This window comes from Megalops cyprinoides, chromosome 8, assembly GCF_013368585.1.
Source record: "Megalops cyprinoides isolate fMegCyp1 chromosome 8, fMegCyp1.pri, whole genome shotgun sequence".
Classification (NCBI taxonomy): Eukaryota; Metazoa; Chordata; class Actinopteri; order Elopiformes; family Megalopidae; genus Megalops; species Megalops cyprinoides.
This window is the reverse complement of record NC_050590.1, coordinates 4344434-4361895: the sequence shown is the minus strand read 5'-3', so window position 1 is coordinate 4361895 and position 17462 is coordinate 4344434. Positions and strand designations below refer to the sequence as shown.

The window sequence follows — 17462 nt, the reverse complement described above, 5'->3', positions numbered from 1 at the left end:
CCCCAAATAGTAGCAAGACACATTTTTGCATTACATTCTTTCTTTTATTTTATTAATTTTGGTTCAAATTTCCACAATTGTGGAACAATATCTTTCAATACCCAGTGGTCGAGGCTGGACTTATAATAACCATGCGCATTTATGATGTCTCATATTTGGTGCATTTACTGGGCATGGACTTCAAATAGCCATGCCCATGGCCTGCATATAACCCCATCCCTGGACTACAGATAACTGCAGTAGAATGCATGAAGTGTAACCTGATGCAGGATGGAAGCAAGTAGAGTAGTTCTCTAAGCATGTTGGTTTATGTCATGCTCTGCTCAGTCGCGAGGATGATGGGAATCCGCTTCGTTGCCGGTAAAGTCTGATTTTCCCGCCTCTGACCTTTGACCTTGGAGTGCACTGTGTCATGGTGCTGGTTCTCAGCAGTTGAGTGGTGAGTTTAAACTGAGCGGCTGACTCACCCTGTTACATGGAAACCACAGAAAGGAGGATCCTGGTGGACCACGGATATCCAAGCCCATGGACTGAATAAAACTATGCCCATGGACTTCATATGGCCATGTAAGCCACACCCGATATATTAAACTCTACTCTTGTCTCTAAATGTGCAGTTAAACACTGTAAACTTAATTTTGCCTGAAATTAAACTTTCGTCCGTTCAGACGATATTCGCCACATTTCTCAAGTGTCTCCAGATGTACTCATTTTGGTTTGACCGTGACTGAAAATCAGCATTCAGGACAGAATGGGACAGGAGCACTCTTTTTTTTTTTTTTTTTTTTGCTGTTGTGCTTTACTCTGCGAAGCTGGTCCCACAGTACCGTTATCACTATGAAGCTGAGCTGCCCCAGCTGAAACATTAGCATTGTTTGCTGATTCCTGTTTGGATCATTTTGAGGCGGGGTAAAACACGACCAAACAAAGCAGGCATTACCTTTTCTCTTGTGCTTGTATTTTTAGTGTCTAACCCCTGCTCTCACTTCTGTGTTTTGGAATTTGGTTTGTTATTCCATAGTTTGTGTCTTTTGTGAGTTGAATCTTGAATCTTAGTGTAGATGCCTGTGTGTTTTATGTTATTTGAAAGAATGTAGTTTTGCCATTTTTCTTAGTCTCTTATTTTATGACCAAGCTGGACCTACATCAACCATTTATTAGAGAGCAATGTGTTAAAGGCACATTTAAATGCATGTAATGTGATTTAATGTAATGAATGCACTTTTGGTTTATTTTTCAGCCATGTCCAAATTTAGCTCACTGTGCATTTACTGCTGGTGAATATAATCATTGTTTGAAAATGAATGTATAGATAATATTTATTGCTGTGATTTTCATACTTAAACAATATGTACAATGCTTAAATGTGGAAGGAATCGATTGTTTTACTTGTATTTAATAATTATGTCTTATTCACATTTGTCGGGTCAGGTCAGGAAGCTTTGCTACAACTTCAGATTTTGTGGGGGTTTTAAAGTCTTTATTGTATGTTTCTTTTCTGTTATTAAAGAAATTTGAACATAACAGGGTTCCCGTGGTCACTGGAAAGGATGTCGAACAGCAAAATTGTGGTTAAAGGGACTGTCAGCACTGGGGCTCCATCTGCTTGCCAGCAAACCTTTCTGTGTTAGAGTTGTGTGAATGTACCTTATCTGCGTTTAATGTCAGGCTGACCCTCAACATGATCCTTGACAAATAAAGCCTTGCTTTCAGATGAACAGCTTGCGGAAGGAAGGAGATTAGGGAATCTTCAGTCTACTTGTGCTTCCTTGCTCTTGTTCTCAAACAGAAATGATTTCTGTCGAATAGCTTTCAGTATGATTACTTGTAAGATCCCAATGTATTGGTGTGTAGGTGAGTGTTAATAATGCTATGGATCAAAAAATAGTGATCAGTTCAACATGAAACTGCAGAGAGAGAGAGACAAAGAGGGGGGGGGGGGGGTGCTGAGCTGCACTTCTGCCAAGTAGAATCCATATTTAAATCCTCTACTCAATAGACACTGCATATAAATGAACTGGCTTTGGCACTCGTTGATGCAAAGGCAACGAATACATAAATTCCTTGTGAAGGGCACAGAAATACAGTACCTCTCACAGCCATTTGGAAGCACTCATGTCTTTAGGACTGATTTTTTTCCCCTTTTTTTGTAGCTGCAGTCTATAAGGCAGTGTGGCAGTTGAGGTGCAGTTTTGTCATATAATATCACACACAGACACTCAAGCACATGTGGGACACACACACACACACACACACGCGCGTGCACACACACACACCCACCCACCCGTATACATGCATACCCACACACATGCACACGCACACGCGCACACACGCACAACACCAGACTGACTGTATCTGTGTGGGATCAGTATGGTTGAGCACAGAGCACAAAGATGAACAAGTGTCTCTCACAGCTCACTGCACCTGAAACAGCCGTGCAGAACTGCCGCAGTCAGGAGCAGCCTGACAGCAGACACAAGAAGAAGCAAACACAGGAGAGAGACTGTGTGCCGGTGCGCTGTAGTGTCATTTGCCTGGCAAGCGTTGATTCATAATCTCAACGTTAGGAGTTTTAATGCTATAAATATGCTGCAGCTCAACTGTGGTAGGGTGTCTCTGAGCAGCAAAATGCAGGCAGTGTGACTGGATGCAGGGTGGAAGCAAGTAGATTAGTGCTCTTAAGGATGTTGGATGACGTCATGCGCCACACAGTCGCGAGGATGATGGGAATCCGCTTCTTTGCCGGTAAAGTCCGATTTTCCCACCTCTGACCTTTGACCTTGGAGTGCACTGTGTCATGAAGCTGGTTCTCAGTAGTTGAGTGGTGGGTTTAAATTGAGCGGCTGACTCACCCTGTAACGTGGAAACCGCAGAAAGGAGGTTCCCTGTTTTAATGGTGAAAGTGATCATCCCTACTCTGTCTGCTGCCCTACTCTGTCTACCACTGCTGCTGTGTTTGCGTTCTTTAAATCTACACCGCACCCTTTTTTTTTAAAACAAACATTTAAGGAGGAATATAAATAATTGATTTCACAACTCAAGCATGCATTACTCAAACTGTAACCCTTCACTGCCCCCTGGGGACAGACCTCATTTCCTGTGAAATCATTTCCTTTACTGTAAATCAAGAACTCACACAGTTCTTAGGGCATAGAGTGGCAAGATATACACCCAGCAACTCAAACGCTAGCTTTTTGGCTACTAACATTTGTAAGTCTGCGTGTGAGCAAGGTTATTTATTTTGTGGAACGAGACGGATTTCTAAAGTTGTCGTTATTTTAATGAATCTGTTGACATTCAGCTGCTCTCTGTGTGACTCTGCATGGGCTGCCAGTAGAACTCCACTCTGCCACCTCCACCCCTGTCTTGCAGAAACACGAAAGACATTCCTCCAAACTCAGCTCAACTCAAATGAAAACTAGTTGTCAAATTGCCAGTTTTGGTATTATTGCATTCCTCCAGACTCAGCTCAACTCAGATGAAAACTCGTTGTCAAATTGCCAGTTTTGGTATTACTATTATCACTATTTTTAGTAGTAATAATGGGTGTTTTTTTTCTGCATTTTATTATTCAGCTTTGCTCTGCATGGTTTGGTGCTGTGGTGTTTTGCTGCACTGTATGAATTAACCATGCGGATTAAGAGTTCAGAATGACTCTGCCCCTGTTTTTGGACCATTAGCATCAAATTCACACAGCTTTGTTCAGACTGAAGCTGCGTTTCACCGCTGCTTTTCCCCCCTTTTGTTCAAACACTTGCATTTTGGGGTGCGGCTGGTGACGGTCAGACTCCAGTGCAGCATTGCAGATGACCTTTGACCCTCAGGCTGTACAGGTACAAGGAAGGTTGGACCCCAAAGACAGGACAGGCTTGGCTGTAATCTTGCCTCCAGGAGCCACCATGTCTACAAATCGCGGTGGGAGGGAAGTGCTGGGGTTTGCAGGGGACAAGACAAGTGGTCTGCTCTTACTCTTTCTTGGTTCTGTCTTTCATGGTCCACTTGTAGGAAGCCTCTGCACCGCATCTGTAACCTAACCAGAGGCCTTCCTGCGCACACAAACTGTTTATGTGATGTGGGCCTTGCAGTCATGTCTCGCAGTGGAAAAGCGTATTTTTGTTTTTCCAAAAACGATGCAAATGCGGAGTCAATAGCTACAGTATCGTATGTGCTCAGCCGTGCGGTCATGTGGAACATTTTTGGGTTACTTCTCAGAAACCGTAGATTTTTTTTTTTTCTTTTTTTTCCTCTTCAAAGACACTGGGAGTCATAAGCTGATTACAGCGGTCCTGAGCGTTTGTTTTCCTGTAAAGACTTGTTTACTCTTGAAAATTGCTTGGTGTAGTTCTTTGTGTACACAGAGTTTGAAATTGTATATGTTTGATGGGAGGCCAGAATCAAATGATGAGTAATGCGGTTTGGGGAAATGGAGATAGAATTATGGAAAGGACGATCAATAATGTTCAGTCTGTGTATGGCATCCCCCTTTGGCAATTATGTAGCCCATTTGGGGAACTGCAAGGGGAATGTCGTTACCTACCGAACAATATTGGCTAAAGCAGCATGTGCAGTGTAGGAGCTCATATGTCTGGGCAGAACCGTCTCAACAAATGTCATTTTCGGGGTCAGATATTATTATTTGTTTGTCGCATACCAGATGTTGGATCGACGCAATAATGTCAACTTTTTATTTGTTTTTTTTTTTTTTTTTTCCCCTCTCCTGTCTGTGGTAACATGGACATTTTAAAATATGAGTTCCATTGAGTTTCAGTGCTCAGCTATTGTGATAGGGCTGGGCGATAAATCTCGGCCAAATTGCAGTTCTGCGGTTGATTTTGTGTGTGTGTGTGTGTGTGTGAGAGAGAGAATTTAAGTGTATACGTGTGTCACAGAGAGCTTTGAAGTTATTGTCTGATTTATGCAGACCAGAATAAATAGCACACAGGGAACTGGCCCGATGCTTGTAAAGGCCTTTGAAAAGATAAGTAATGCATTAGTCACCAGCATTACAGTAATGATCTGTTATTTTTTCCTCCCGTGCCAAAAGGATGGCAGTTTCCTCAGCCAAGCGCAGAGGTCAGAATGCCCATGATGACGTGTTGGCATCTTGTAACTCTAAATCTCAGGAAGCCAGAAGGATGTGGTGTGATGTGGAATGGCAGTAGGTATCTCTGTGTAAGAGAATTTGAAGAAGCTGCTGCTCTTAAAGTCTTCTTGATCACGCACAAAGGGCTTGTCGGGAAGAAAGCATGTTCCTATCAAAGCTAGCTCAGGTCACATTGGTGAATTCCTGTTGCTTTCGATGACACTAAAGCCAAGTGTCTCCAAGTATGGGCTTTGACTCTTCTTGCTTTTGGCATTTTATTCACCTTTCCTGCCTAAGTGTGCTGTCCTACCATTACATCCCTGCTTGTGTGTGTCCGTGTGTGTGTGTGTGTGTGTGTGTGTGTGTGAGAGAGCGCGCATCTGTATATGTCCGTGCCTTGTGGGAGTTTGTGGGAGTGTACATGTGTATATGTGCAATTTGTGTGTGTGTGGTATGTAGGGGTGTGTGTGTGTGTGTCTGTGTGTGCACTTGTTTGTGCATGCACACACTTGTGTGAGTAGCACTGGTGTGAATGAGAGCCAGTGTGTGTGAGTGAGAGTGTGTGTGTGAGTGAGAGTGTGTGTGTGGGTGTGAGTATCACTGGTGTGAATGAGAGCCAGTGTGTGTGAGTGAGAGTATGTGTGTGTGTGAGTGAGAGTGTGTGTGAGTGTGAGTATCACTGGTGTGAATGAGAGCCAGTGTGTGTGAGTGAGGGTATGTGTGTGTGAGTGAGAGTGTGTGTGTGTGTGAGTGAGAGTGTGTGTGAGTATCACTGGTGTGAGTGAGAGCCAGTGTGTGTGAGTGAGTGTGTGTGTGTGTGTGAGTATCACTGGTGTGAATGAGAGCCAGTGTGTGTGAGTGAGAGTGTGTGTGCACGCTTGCTTGTTAATATGCAGCGAGCAGAGTATGGTTGTCCATGGGACTGATGGAGCTGTGCGTTCCTTGGCAGGTATGGATGAGAGGACAAGCCCGGGGTCATGGGCTTCAGGTGACCCGTCCAGTCCCTCCTACGAGTCCTCCAGGGTAAGAATCATCCAATCAGGAAGGCGATAGCGTCTCCTCACACTCACACCACATAAACTTGCTGTATGTACTTTTGTAAGTCGCTTTGGATAAAAGCGTCTGCTAAATAAATAAATGTAAATGTAAATAAACCCCACTGACACACATACAGACACACACACACACACTGATTTCTCCATGGCTGGACCATTGCGAAACCTTTCAGTTCGAGCTTGATAATTTTTCACCTCTCAATCTTAGCCACATGTTATAGCCCATTATCTTGTCAGATATCCTCAGTCAGCATGGCAGTGCACACACTCTGGTGTTTTTCTTATTTATTTCATTTATTTTATGTATTTCCTCAAAGTTGAACTGGTACTATTTTATCATTATTTCCTTATCTCAATAAAGTGCTCAGAGCTATGGAAAAGTAATATAGCAATACAAATGATTTATTACTATTGTTATTGTTATTGTTATTGTTATGAATGCAGGTATAGATACAGAAATAAATCTATTTTAATACTAATGATATTTCAGGTTCCAAAAATGTTTGCCGCATGAGGTTGTAATCAGTGTTCAATATGAATAATATTCAACATACATTAATTATAAGACTAACATAATCTTATTAATATTTCTTTGGCTTGAAGTCATTGTTTTTTTTTTTTTTCAATAAAGTTTTAAATGAAATTTTCAGCAAACTCAATTAATTTCATTTTTGGCAGTTTTATTTTCGCTTGCAAAATGTGCAGCTGAGGAGCTGCCAGAGTGCTCTACGACAGTTGCTCTCCACAGAAAAACAAAGTTGAGAAGAGGAAGTGATATTAACTCTACAACCAACATATTCAAATCTGTGTTATTTTAAAAGCTGGAGCGGGGGCTCTTATTTTCCTCCTAAAATCCACACACTCTTATTTTCCACCTCTCCGGTCAGAGGGCTCAAATTGAAACAAAGTTACGTGTTCAGATATTTTTAGATAAATGCCTTGTGTTGTGTTCACGTGATTTCTTCTGAAAGGAATAAGTTACGTGCGGCTGCAGCCGATCTGTAGCATTCATTTACATTCTAGCGGAATCGGACCGCTTTTTCGTTTGACTGCATTCTCGGTACTGTAACCCTGAAGCATGTGGTTGGGAATCATGAACAAACTAAGAGCCTGCGTGTGTGATATGAGATGTCTTTGCGTCTTCATTCATTCATGATTTTGTGTGTGCCTGTGTGCGTTAAGATCATTTTATGATTAAAACAGGTTATCCCTGCTGTCGACACATACACGTTTCAATGAATTCTCTGCAGAACTTGAGTGGCTCTGGAGAAATTTCATGCTACCACCACACATAACAGTCGTTATGTCAGGTCTGAAATTGGGCAATATCTACCTTGTTCCACAGGCGGACTTCTCCATTCCAGATTTTGTTTAGAATGGTTAGAAGTATGATAACAAGCAGTATCCCTGGTTACGTTGCTTGTATAAGTTTGCACCTATATGCAAACATTTCCGAAATGCCTGTAACTTGCCACAGCAACTCATGCCAACCAAAGATATGAACATCTGGGCCAGTTGAAGATGTGCATAGGCTAATGTCTCTGTACTCCTTTAGACCAGATACCCTTGAAGGATAAAGGAGGAATCTGCCATGATGAGCTTGCTTGTTTTGGAAATGTCACAAGAAAAGGTTTACCTTTCCTGTTCCATCACAGTTTCCATCAGTGTGTGTTTCTGTGATGTCTGCTTCTTGCAAAAATTGCTTCGGAGAGGCGTCCTCTCCGTCCTCCCACTGCCAAACGCAAACACTGCCACAGCGTGTCGGATTGTTTGTTTGTTTATTTATTTGGACGCGCTTGGTTGTTCTTGCCGCCCAGTATAAATGTCATTTACCGTCAATCTCCTGTCACACTCAATCAGAAATCAGCTAAATGTCAGATCGGCGCCGCTTCGCCTCACCTTGTTTGTTCTCCAGTGTCCTTCCCCAGCAGAACGTCTGTGGGCGAGAATTCTAGAACATAGCCGGGCTGGGCTGAATTACGAGATGGAGATGCTGCCCGATATCTCCCGCTCCAGGTGCATATAAATCAGAGTTTCTGATGCTGCAAGGGAGGGGTGTCCAGATGCAGGCAGATGTTTTGCGCCTCTAATTTCTGACAGAAGCTGGCATGAGGGAAACCAACATCCAGGGTTTACGCACATTCTGCTGACATGCTTATTCATATCAGGCCGTGTAGAACTGAGATGAAACAAGTCAGGTAGACATGTATATCTCTAGATCTTACATTTACATTTATTCATTTAGCAGACGCTTTTATCCAAAGCGACTTACATAGGTTACAGTTCTTTTTTACAATGTTATCCATTTATACAGCTGGATATTTACTGAGGCAATTGTGGGTTAAGTACCTTGCCCAAGGGTACAGCAGCAGTGTCCCAGCGGGGATCGAACTGGCAACCTTTTCGGTTACGAGTCCTGCTCCTTAACCACTATGCTACACTGCCGCCTAGATCTTCACATACAACCTTCACATACACCTTTTGACAGCCTCGTAATGAGAATTTGAACTACAGTTGAACTACAGCTACGTCATAAGATATTATTTGCAAACCTGAAATATGCATATGGGATTTAAATTTAGAAATTGCATATACTGCACATTTTTCCACCTTGTTGACTGGATGTACGGCTCTTGTGTGTATACCCTTAAGCTGCTTTTATAAATGACATACCGTGTTGCAGATCTAAATTTAAGAAACTGAGACAACATGATGACAAAGGATTTTTTTTTCTCCAGATTGTTTTTATCCTCCCTTCACGCACCAGAAATCGCTGGCCAATAACAGGATGCTTTTATTGTGTCAAACGCTTCCTGTTGCTTTTCTTGAAGAAGAAGCTGTGCCAATGTTGTGACCTTTTTTATACTCATTTTATCTGTGCACTTTGGGCTCCTTTATCAGTGGGCCTGCATGTCCATCTCTGTTGCTGGGGATCATGTGTATATATATATTTTTTTTTATCACACCAGGTGCAGGAGTGTTCATGTAAGCTTGGACTCTGGTTGCCTTCTGTAAAATAAACACCAAGATTAATTTTGAAAGCAAACTGAAAACGCAGATCCGTGCCTCAGCTGGGAGGCTTAAGTTTGGCTCAGAGAGGTGTTTCCTACAGTACGGCGCCTTTGTCTACCTGCTCTGCGCTCTGAGGGGAAACCCCGGCTAAGTTCACACTCCGCCTTGGCGTGGCTCCGTGCGTGGATTATGGCTCTTTGATGTGTCAGGGAGGGATTGGATTTGCATTGTGTCACAGACCACCACCGATCTGCACTGTTCTAATCCCCCTTGCTGCATTCTTCTGCCTGGGTTCAGTATGCGCGGCGTGTAACCTGGTGGCTGACTCCTCTCTCGTGCTTCACGGGGAGAGTCCCTTGTCCCCGGTCCCTCGTCCCCAGTCCCGGTGTTACAGCTGTAATTTTGTCCGCAGGATGAGAGTAGAGATGGAGCCGTAGACAGTGACAAAGGCCTCCTTCAGGGGTCGGATAAGAGCTGGACATGAATCACTCGCATGAATGTTAATGTGACAGATGTTTGAGCAGTCATTGATTGTTTTTTTTTTTTTTTAATCTTTTTTTTTTATTTTGTGTTGATCTGCAGAACTATCTTGCCAATCACGGTTAAAGGTTAAAGGTTTGTTAGGGGTTCATATCCGCAGGAACCCTGCTCAGGTGAGGTTGGATGGAGGTTCCTCTCAGCAGAAACTCTGCTCAGGTGAGGTTGGATGGAGGTTCCTCTCTGCAGAAACTCTGCACAGGTGAGGTTGGATGGAGGTTCCTCTCTGCAGAAACTCTGCACAGGTGAGGTTGGATGAGGTTCCTCTCTGCAGAAACTCTGCTCTTCACTGCAGCCTAGTGAAGTGAATTCAGCAGATCCATCTATGGCCTCATAGACATTTTTATAGGCAGAAAAGTCACAATGTGGTCAAGAAGTACACAGTGTTCTCCCTTAATGCGCTTTGTGTGGGTAATACGTGTAAGCAATCGTAAGTAGTCCCATAAAAATATTGTGCAGTGACATCATTGCATAGTTTTTTGATGCAATAAACGTCACGTGTTTGTTGTAGCGTGTCAACCGTGAGGTCCGGGCGCAGCTTTCAGAAACTTTTTTTTTATTTTTATTCGTTTTTTTCTGGTTAGCAGAAAAGTTAAGTGATGTTCGGTTAGAAAGAGAATGATAGAGGTGCAGGTAGGAACTTTTCACTGCAGGTATGCCTGTTGTCTTCAGCTTGCTGAAAATGGCATGCCTCTTGCTTTACATTTGGATCGACCGCCTACTTGCTTTCTCAACCATCAGGCCCTTCCTCACATCACTCGGTCGACCGTTGGCCCCTTCTCCAGCCCACTGTGTCACCCATGGGCTTGTCCATACACCGCAGCATTGCTAGTGACCACAGGCCAAACGGTGCACCCCGGGCTGAAAACGGCATCCTCTGGAAACGGTATCCCTTTCCGCTCTGTGTGTGTGATTGCGTCGACCGTCAGCCTCATTCCCGGACCAGTCCCAGTAACCTTGATCCTGAGCCAGACTCCGCCTCCGGGGCGGCTGGGGCCGTTAGGAGGTCCTCCTTCCATTGCCTCAGGACACACGTCGCGGTTGCCCGGACCGTCGCACGTGCGTCCATCACCGGCCGTAATCACCGATTACTGGCAGTTAAATTTTACGCGGCGGAGTTTGGCCCGGGATGCCATCCCCTGCTGAAAAAGATTGCTTTATAACCGGCCCAGCAAGGGGAATGAGGTGGGGGGGGGGGGGGGGGGGGGGGGGGGGGAGAGACTGAGCTGTGACCAGCATCTTTAAGCGGCGATTTGACAGTCATTCAGCTGGCAGTAAGTGCCCTTTTGGTGGAAGTGACAGCGCGCGGACAGAGATAGCAGCGCCTGCTCTGCGCCCCCATTACCAGCTCCCCCCCCACCAAACGCTGGCTGTGAGTGTTTGGAAATGATGAATGTTCTGTGATTGATGATCTAATAGTCCCAGGGGACTGGCTGCTCAGCGCCCTGGCCATTATTCCAAGACTCTTCCTCCCTCTCTCTGTCTCTCTGTCTCTCTCCCTCTCTCTCGTCCCCCTACCCTCACCCCCCTGTCGTCTACTTCCAGCCCCATGGCAGCTATCGCTGGGGAAAAGAAGGAAGGAAAGAAAGAAAGAAAGAAAGAAAGAAAAGGAGTGAAGAAGAAATTCTTGAATTCAGTCTAACCACGAGGCAGCTTGCTTTTCTTCTTCCTCACTGTTTACAGAAGGTTTAGTATTAACCCCAGTGCCTGCTGAGCTCATGGCGAAACACACTTACCTAAATGTAAAATTAGTTTTTTGTAAGTTGGGGACAATCTGCTTTGAGGTCTGGCCCACCCCCCCCCCACCTGGGAGTGTCAGAATTTCTGGATTTTCTGCCTACGGTTTTGTGCGCCCCTGACATGAGTAGATAGATTGTGATCTTACAGCTTCCCTTCGTCGTTGTCGTTGTTTGTCACTTGTCTGCTGGCTGGTCTCTCTGGAGCAGCGTTAGTGAATCAGGTCTCTGCTTTATTAAGGAAAGGAAGGCAGAAACACGAAGGCGGAGGGGTTCTCGGCGGACTACCCCGACACAGACCAACCCTCCGCTGTCTCTGAAATCGCTCCGTCGTCATCCCATCACAAAGAAAGGGGGAGAGAAGAGAGAGAGAGAAAAAAAAAAGGTGGATAATAAGATTTTTTTTTTAGTGGGTGTTGAATTGGAAGGATATGAGTTTGTGAAAAGGCCTATAGAAATTCAGACGTGTGGTGCAGGTCCCTCCTGTGGGAATTAATGTAGTGTTGGGAAACAGATTGCAGAGCTGTCTGCCTCCTGCACTGGGCTGGAGCTCCGGTGGATTTTCACCGGGCCCTGGGATTAGCGCCGCTATGGAGTCTCTTTCATGGCAGGGGGACTCCGAATTTTAAAAGCGCAGAGTGTGACCGATACCCAGGCGCAGAGCTTATAGCTGCCATGAAGGGCGGTCGGCTGGGCCGCACGGGAGAAGGGGAGAGACATTTGAAGCTTCGGGCACCTCAAGTGACCGAGGGCCTTAGCTTGTGTCCATTTGTGCGCGCGATGCCGTGCAATTGAATGCGTTGTATCGTTGGTTTTATCAGCAAAATGGGTGCTTGCGCTTTGCGCTTCGTGACAGAGTGTACGCCTGTGTGGAGCTCAGAGTCAGTCACAAGACGCGAGCTGCCGAGGTCTGACAGCAGACCACATGAGTCAGAGAGTGTTATCGCCGAGGGTGACCGTCTCCATCGCCTCGTTTCCTCAGCGACGCAGAGATGATTAATGATCCGGGTTCATTTGTCGGAGCAGGGTCCGCCTCTGTCAGTGGCCAAGAATTCCTCACTTTGTCTGGGCAGTGAAAACAATTAAGACAGCTGCAGCCTGTTTATGTGCTTGTCTGTGTGTCTCCGAGTGTGTGTGAGTGAGTGAGTCTGTGTGTGTGTGTGTGTGTGTGTGTGTGTGTGTGTGTGTGTGCGTGTGTGCGTGTGTGCGTGTACGTGCCTGTGTGTGTGCATGTGTGTATGTGTGTGCATGCCTGTGTGTGTGTGTGTGCGTGTACGTGCCTGTGTGTGTGTGTGTGTGTGTGCATGAATGTGTGTGTGCATGTGTGTGCGTGTGCGTGCCTGTGTGTGTGTGTTTGTGCGTGCCTGTGTGCATGTGAACGTGCGTATGTGTGTGCATGTGTGTGTGAGCGAACGCATGCACGTGTGTGTAACCAATCATAAGCAGGTACAATTAAAACACAAACATAACCTCGCTGCCCTGCTGGATGCTGTACATAAAGGACTGTCTGCTGTTAGGTGAGATGTGCTTGTTCTGAAACAGCTGTAGCTTTTGCATAGTTTGTACTTCAGGGCACCATATTCTACTTTATCATAAACAACATAAGATTCTGTTTTTTTTTTAATTATTTATTTTTAATGAAGCAAATGAGATACAAAGGCTGTCCTGTTCCAGGGGGCGCTTGCCCCATAGTGTTCCCTTCCTCAGTAATTAGCGGGAGTGTCATAGCAGTAAATTATCAGCGCTGCCTAACAGCATGTTTAATACTCTGCGATCTCTGCTCTCTTTTTTCCCCCAGGGCTTCATGGCCTCTCCTCATTACGGTGATCAGCTGAGTGACAGTCGAATAGCGCCCCACGAAGGATTTTCCCCAACGCTTTTTATGAACTCCGGCGTCGCGGGTGAGTAGGCAGCTCCTACCGTGTCACTCGCCCCTCGCGGGCAACCCTTTTCGAGCGCCGCAGAGACGTTTTTGGTCCTTTTAGCGGTGTGCGGACAAGGCATGTCACACATCTGCGAGCGTGAGAGCCTGAGGTGGAGTGGAGTTTTTCCCTGTCTTCCTCTCCTCTCCCCCCCCCTCCTCCCCCCACTCCCTCTCTTATTCGTACTCTTCCTCTGGTGACAGTCCTCTGAAGCTGACCCTCCCCCAGGATAGAAGTCTCACCATCAGTACAGCTTTCCATCACAAAAGACTGGCTCCCAGCGATCAGAAAAGCCACTGGCTACTGGCAGGGACAGAAAAGACTTTCAAGGAGGTGCCAAGGAGGCAGTTTAACATGCGGAGCAGGTGTGCCCTGCTTCATTTAAACTGGTGCCATGGAGGAACTGGGATGACATTGAAGGGATTTTACTGGGCAGGAAAAGCTCATGTCATCCACCACAGTGGTTATCATCATTACAATTAGTCATTGTGTAGGATTTATAGATCTCAGAAGTATAAGGTTTGATATGGCCGATTTTACCTGCCTTTTCAGTGTCATTACATTTTAAGATTTGACCATCCATGTGCATGTGTGGTGTTTGACCATACTGCGGCAGGAAGAGCAGATATTTGCTCTGTGGAAGACCCAGGGGCTACAGCCCGTGTGATGTCATTACTGACCGTTTTATCAGGATAGTCAGAAATCCCAGCATGCCTCTGTGGTTGTACAGGGTGTTGCCCCCTTCCCAGCGGGCTGTTCTGCTGACCCAGGCTATGTTGCACCTTATGTGTAAGGTGTGTTGGGCTAGGGATGTGAATTGAAGGGAATGTGTCCCTCAAAAACTGGACTCTCTCCCTCATTTGGATGGACTTATGTGGACCTGATAGTTGTGTAGCCCTGTGGAGTTAGAGCCTGTATTTATAGTGTGTCTTTATGTCTGGTTGTTAGTTCATTCTGCCTGGTGTATTTTATACCTAAGCACTCCCTGGTGGGCAGAGATCAGTTTTTTGTCTTCCTTAGAGACTGGTCCTTATGTAAATAGCTTTGCACACTTGATGCAGGTACAGACAGATGCCATTGGCTGTTGGTAACAGCCTGTGCATGTGTGTGCAAATGTGTACATGTGTATTAGTTTGTATCTGTTTGTGTGTGTGTGTTTGTGTGTTTGTGTTGGGGCGGGGCATGGGTTAGGATGGGGACGAGGGGGGTCGCAGGAAGTGTCTCCTTAATTGTCCCTGGCATTGGGTCTAATTGTGCTTTTAAGCAGCAAAATATGTAAATGATCTGGCACAATGCTGTGTCAGGCAACGAGACAATCTGATTGTGTGTGCAAATTGCCCAAGCTTATCTGAGGCCAGGACTGGGAGATGAGCCTTGCTTTATCAAATGGAATTTCAGATGTAATGTGTGTGGGATTTACATGGAATTATGGTGTTTTGGAGGCAAGTCCTTCAGGCTGTTACTCTAAGGAGGGTCTGGAGTGTGTGTGTGTGTGTCAAGGGGGGGTGGGGGGGTGGGACGGAGTGAAGTGGGTAATTAGTGGTTCTGTGCACATCTCAGGACCTGAAAGACCCTGTGATGGCTTTTTGTGCCAGTGTCACCATGGTGATCTTGGTGCCTAAATCCAGATCTGAGAAGTCTGCAAGTTTTGTTGGGGGGGAAAAAAAAAAATAAAGGAAGATTTTGAAGAAGCACAGGTGGCCTGCTTTAAATATGAAATATTGAATATGCAATATATAAATATTGAACAAAGGAGACCGAATACGGCACTTTGGGGCCATTTATAACAAACTCATTAAAAATAATATGATGTTGATTCCATTGGCCTTTGTTTTGGTGTAAGGTAGGGGAAGGTCCTGTTGATCTAGCTCGTCGTTTCCATGGTGGCATGTGTGGGCATCACAAGCTGGCGCTGCAGCCTGAATTCTGCTCACCTCTTTTAACCGACATAGTGCGTGAATCCGCGGCCAATAAACATCTTGTTTCACTGAGCTTTTAGAAACGGGTCAAATCTTGCTCTTTAAGAGGTGCCTCCCAGTCGGGAAGGCCTGTCAGTCACTGTTCTTGTAGGGGTTCGTTTTATCTCCTCTTTCTGATTGGAGCAGTAAGGGAGTTTTTTTAGCAGTGATAGAACCCGAAGTAAGGTGTTGCATGTTGCAAACAGCTTGGGGTTATTTAAGGTCAGCTATTGTGCATGGTAACTGTCATGTGTCTTGTTTTTTAAGTGCTTAGCAGATGGCTGGTAATGACTGTTTATTTGACACAGAATTTTAATCACTGTAGCTGCAAGAATGCGCTGCGAGACTTGAAGGCACGGTGGTTCGTTTTAAAGGTCATGCCATGTGTGTTTTATGAGGAGTATGTTAATGAGGAAGCGCTGGTTTTAATGGCTTGCAATCTAATCCGGGGGAAAAAAAAAAAGTTAGAAATGTGAGCGAGAAATGACATTTTTCATTTCCGTATCACTGTGGGAAATGATTTTAATTATTATTTAAATTATTTAAATAGGAATAATTAGCTTTTAAGTTTGCTTTAGTGCTTTAGTAGCAGAAGGGACCGTGTTAGCATGTGTATATGTGTGTAAAATTGAGGTGCTTCTTAGCTGTGTTCCTGGAATGGGTTACGCTTGTCAGTCTGTATTGGGGTGATTAGTTGGAGAGAAGGCTGATGCCACACTGTTCCTGCGTCTCTCTGGCCGTGTCTGCGCCCCGAGGCTCTTAGCTCGACTGGCCGTTGCATGTCGTCAGCCTCCTCCAATCCTCTTACCTGCTGCCCCCCTGGGCACCACGCCCAGCTCTCCCGGGGTTCGCACGTGTCGCCCCACGCCTGGCAACAGGGTTGGCAGCGAGCCACGCCCACCGCATGTACTCCGCCCAATGAAATTACAGATTGACTCGCATAGTGTGCTAAACATGTGATCCTTCTGGGTATTTATCGTGGCAGTCCAGGTTAAGTGCCTAGCCCAAGGGTACAACAGCAGTGGCTCACCCGGGAATCGAACCGACAGCCCTTGGTTTAGGATCCTTGCTCCTCGTGACCGTAACACACTACTGCCCTGCTCTCATGCGGCGATCTCGCTGTGGGGCTGTTAATTCACAGCCTGCACTTCCTGTCACAGATATGTCATGCACCACTTCACACCTGACCTGAGGGTCACCGGTTCAAATCCCACAAGTGGGACATAGCTATTGCCTGCTGCATGCTGCCGCATGGCCTCCATAACATGTAAATGTCCAACAGTGTGGTCTGAGTCGCCTTGGGGGAAGGTACCAGTTAAGCACAGAAATAAGAGAACATCGAAGGAAAAGCAAAGCTTTTAAACTGCGGGAGAGCTTTAGAAGATTTGAAGGGTGTAAGGCCGTCTCATAATTGCATGATTCATCATTTGAAGCAATTTCTAATAATGTCTAATCCAGCTTTAGATTAATTAGAATTTCCTCAGAGATTGGGAATTCTGCCACTTCAGCGTATTTTGCATTTCCCGGTCAGACTAATCGCAGTTGCAGAACAAGGCGCCTTCATGTCTGTTTGATACAGCCCGACTCTGGGAAAAACAATCCATACAGCCACATTGACTGAGGACCACAGCAGACCACAGTGCATTGCTGTTGGCTTCTGTTCTGCAGTCTTTCTGTCCCGTTTCCCTTCTTGAATGCAAAGTGCAAATATGTTTTTGTGATTGGGTCTGCTGAATGTTGATGAAAATCTTTCATGTTTTTTAAACAGTATTCGCTTATAAAAACAAATCTCGTAAAATATTACCTTGGAAAATCCTCAAAGGTGAATAGGTCAAGTTTGTCGTACAGAATGCAAGGGCAGGTGAGGGAGCAGTGATGTTTTCAGCGAGTCGAGATATTCTCCAGAATCTCAAGGCGGCATTTATTTATTTATTTTGTGTATAATGCGCTATAATGTACGGCTTCCTGTATGCGTTTGAAGTTTAACACAGTTGCAGAGAAATCGAGCACTACTTCTTACTTAAGCCCTTTGAAGTTTGGAGCTGGCGTATATGGAAGTCAGTGTCATAGGGGCTTTGTACTGGATGACACAGGGCTTTCATGGTGTGTCGCTGTGCATTCTGGGATATTGCATCAGGCTGCAGAGCTGAACGCGGCGT

The 17462-nt window shown here is 45.4% G+C and overlaps 1 protein-coding gene across 5 annotated transcripts in view; it reads left to right on the top strand.

The window, feature by feature from the left end:
• The window catches only part of LOC118782018 (transcription factor 12-like), a 113817-nt gene that overhangs the window by 26920 nt on the left and 69435 nt on the right, over window positions 1-17462 (top strand). For 4 of the 5 annotated variants that reach the window (XM_036535222.1, XM_036535221.1, XM_036535220.1 and 1 more), the window contains 2 exons: window positions 6033-6106; window positions 13222-13324. In XM_036535222.1, coding sequence (XP_036391115.1) covers window positions 6033-6106; window positions 13222-13324 — 177 coding nt within the window. The remainder of the gene's footprint in view (window positions 1-6032; window positions 6107-13221; window positions 13325-17462) is intronic. The other variant, XM_036535224.1, reaches the window with a different exon arrangement.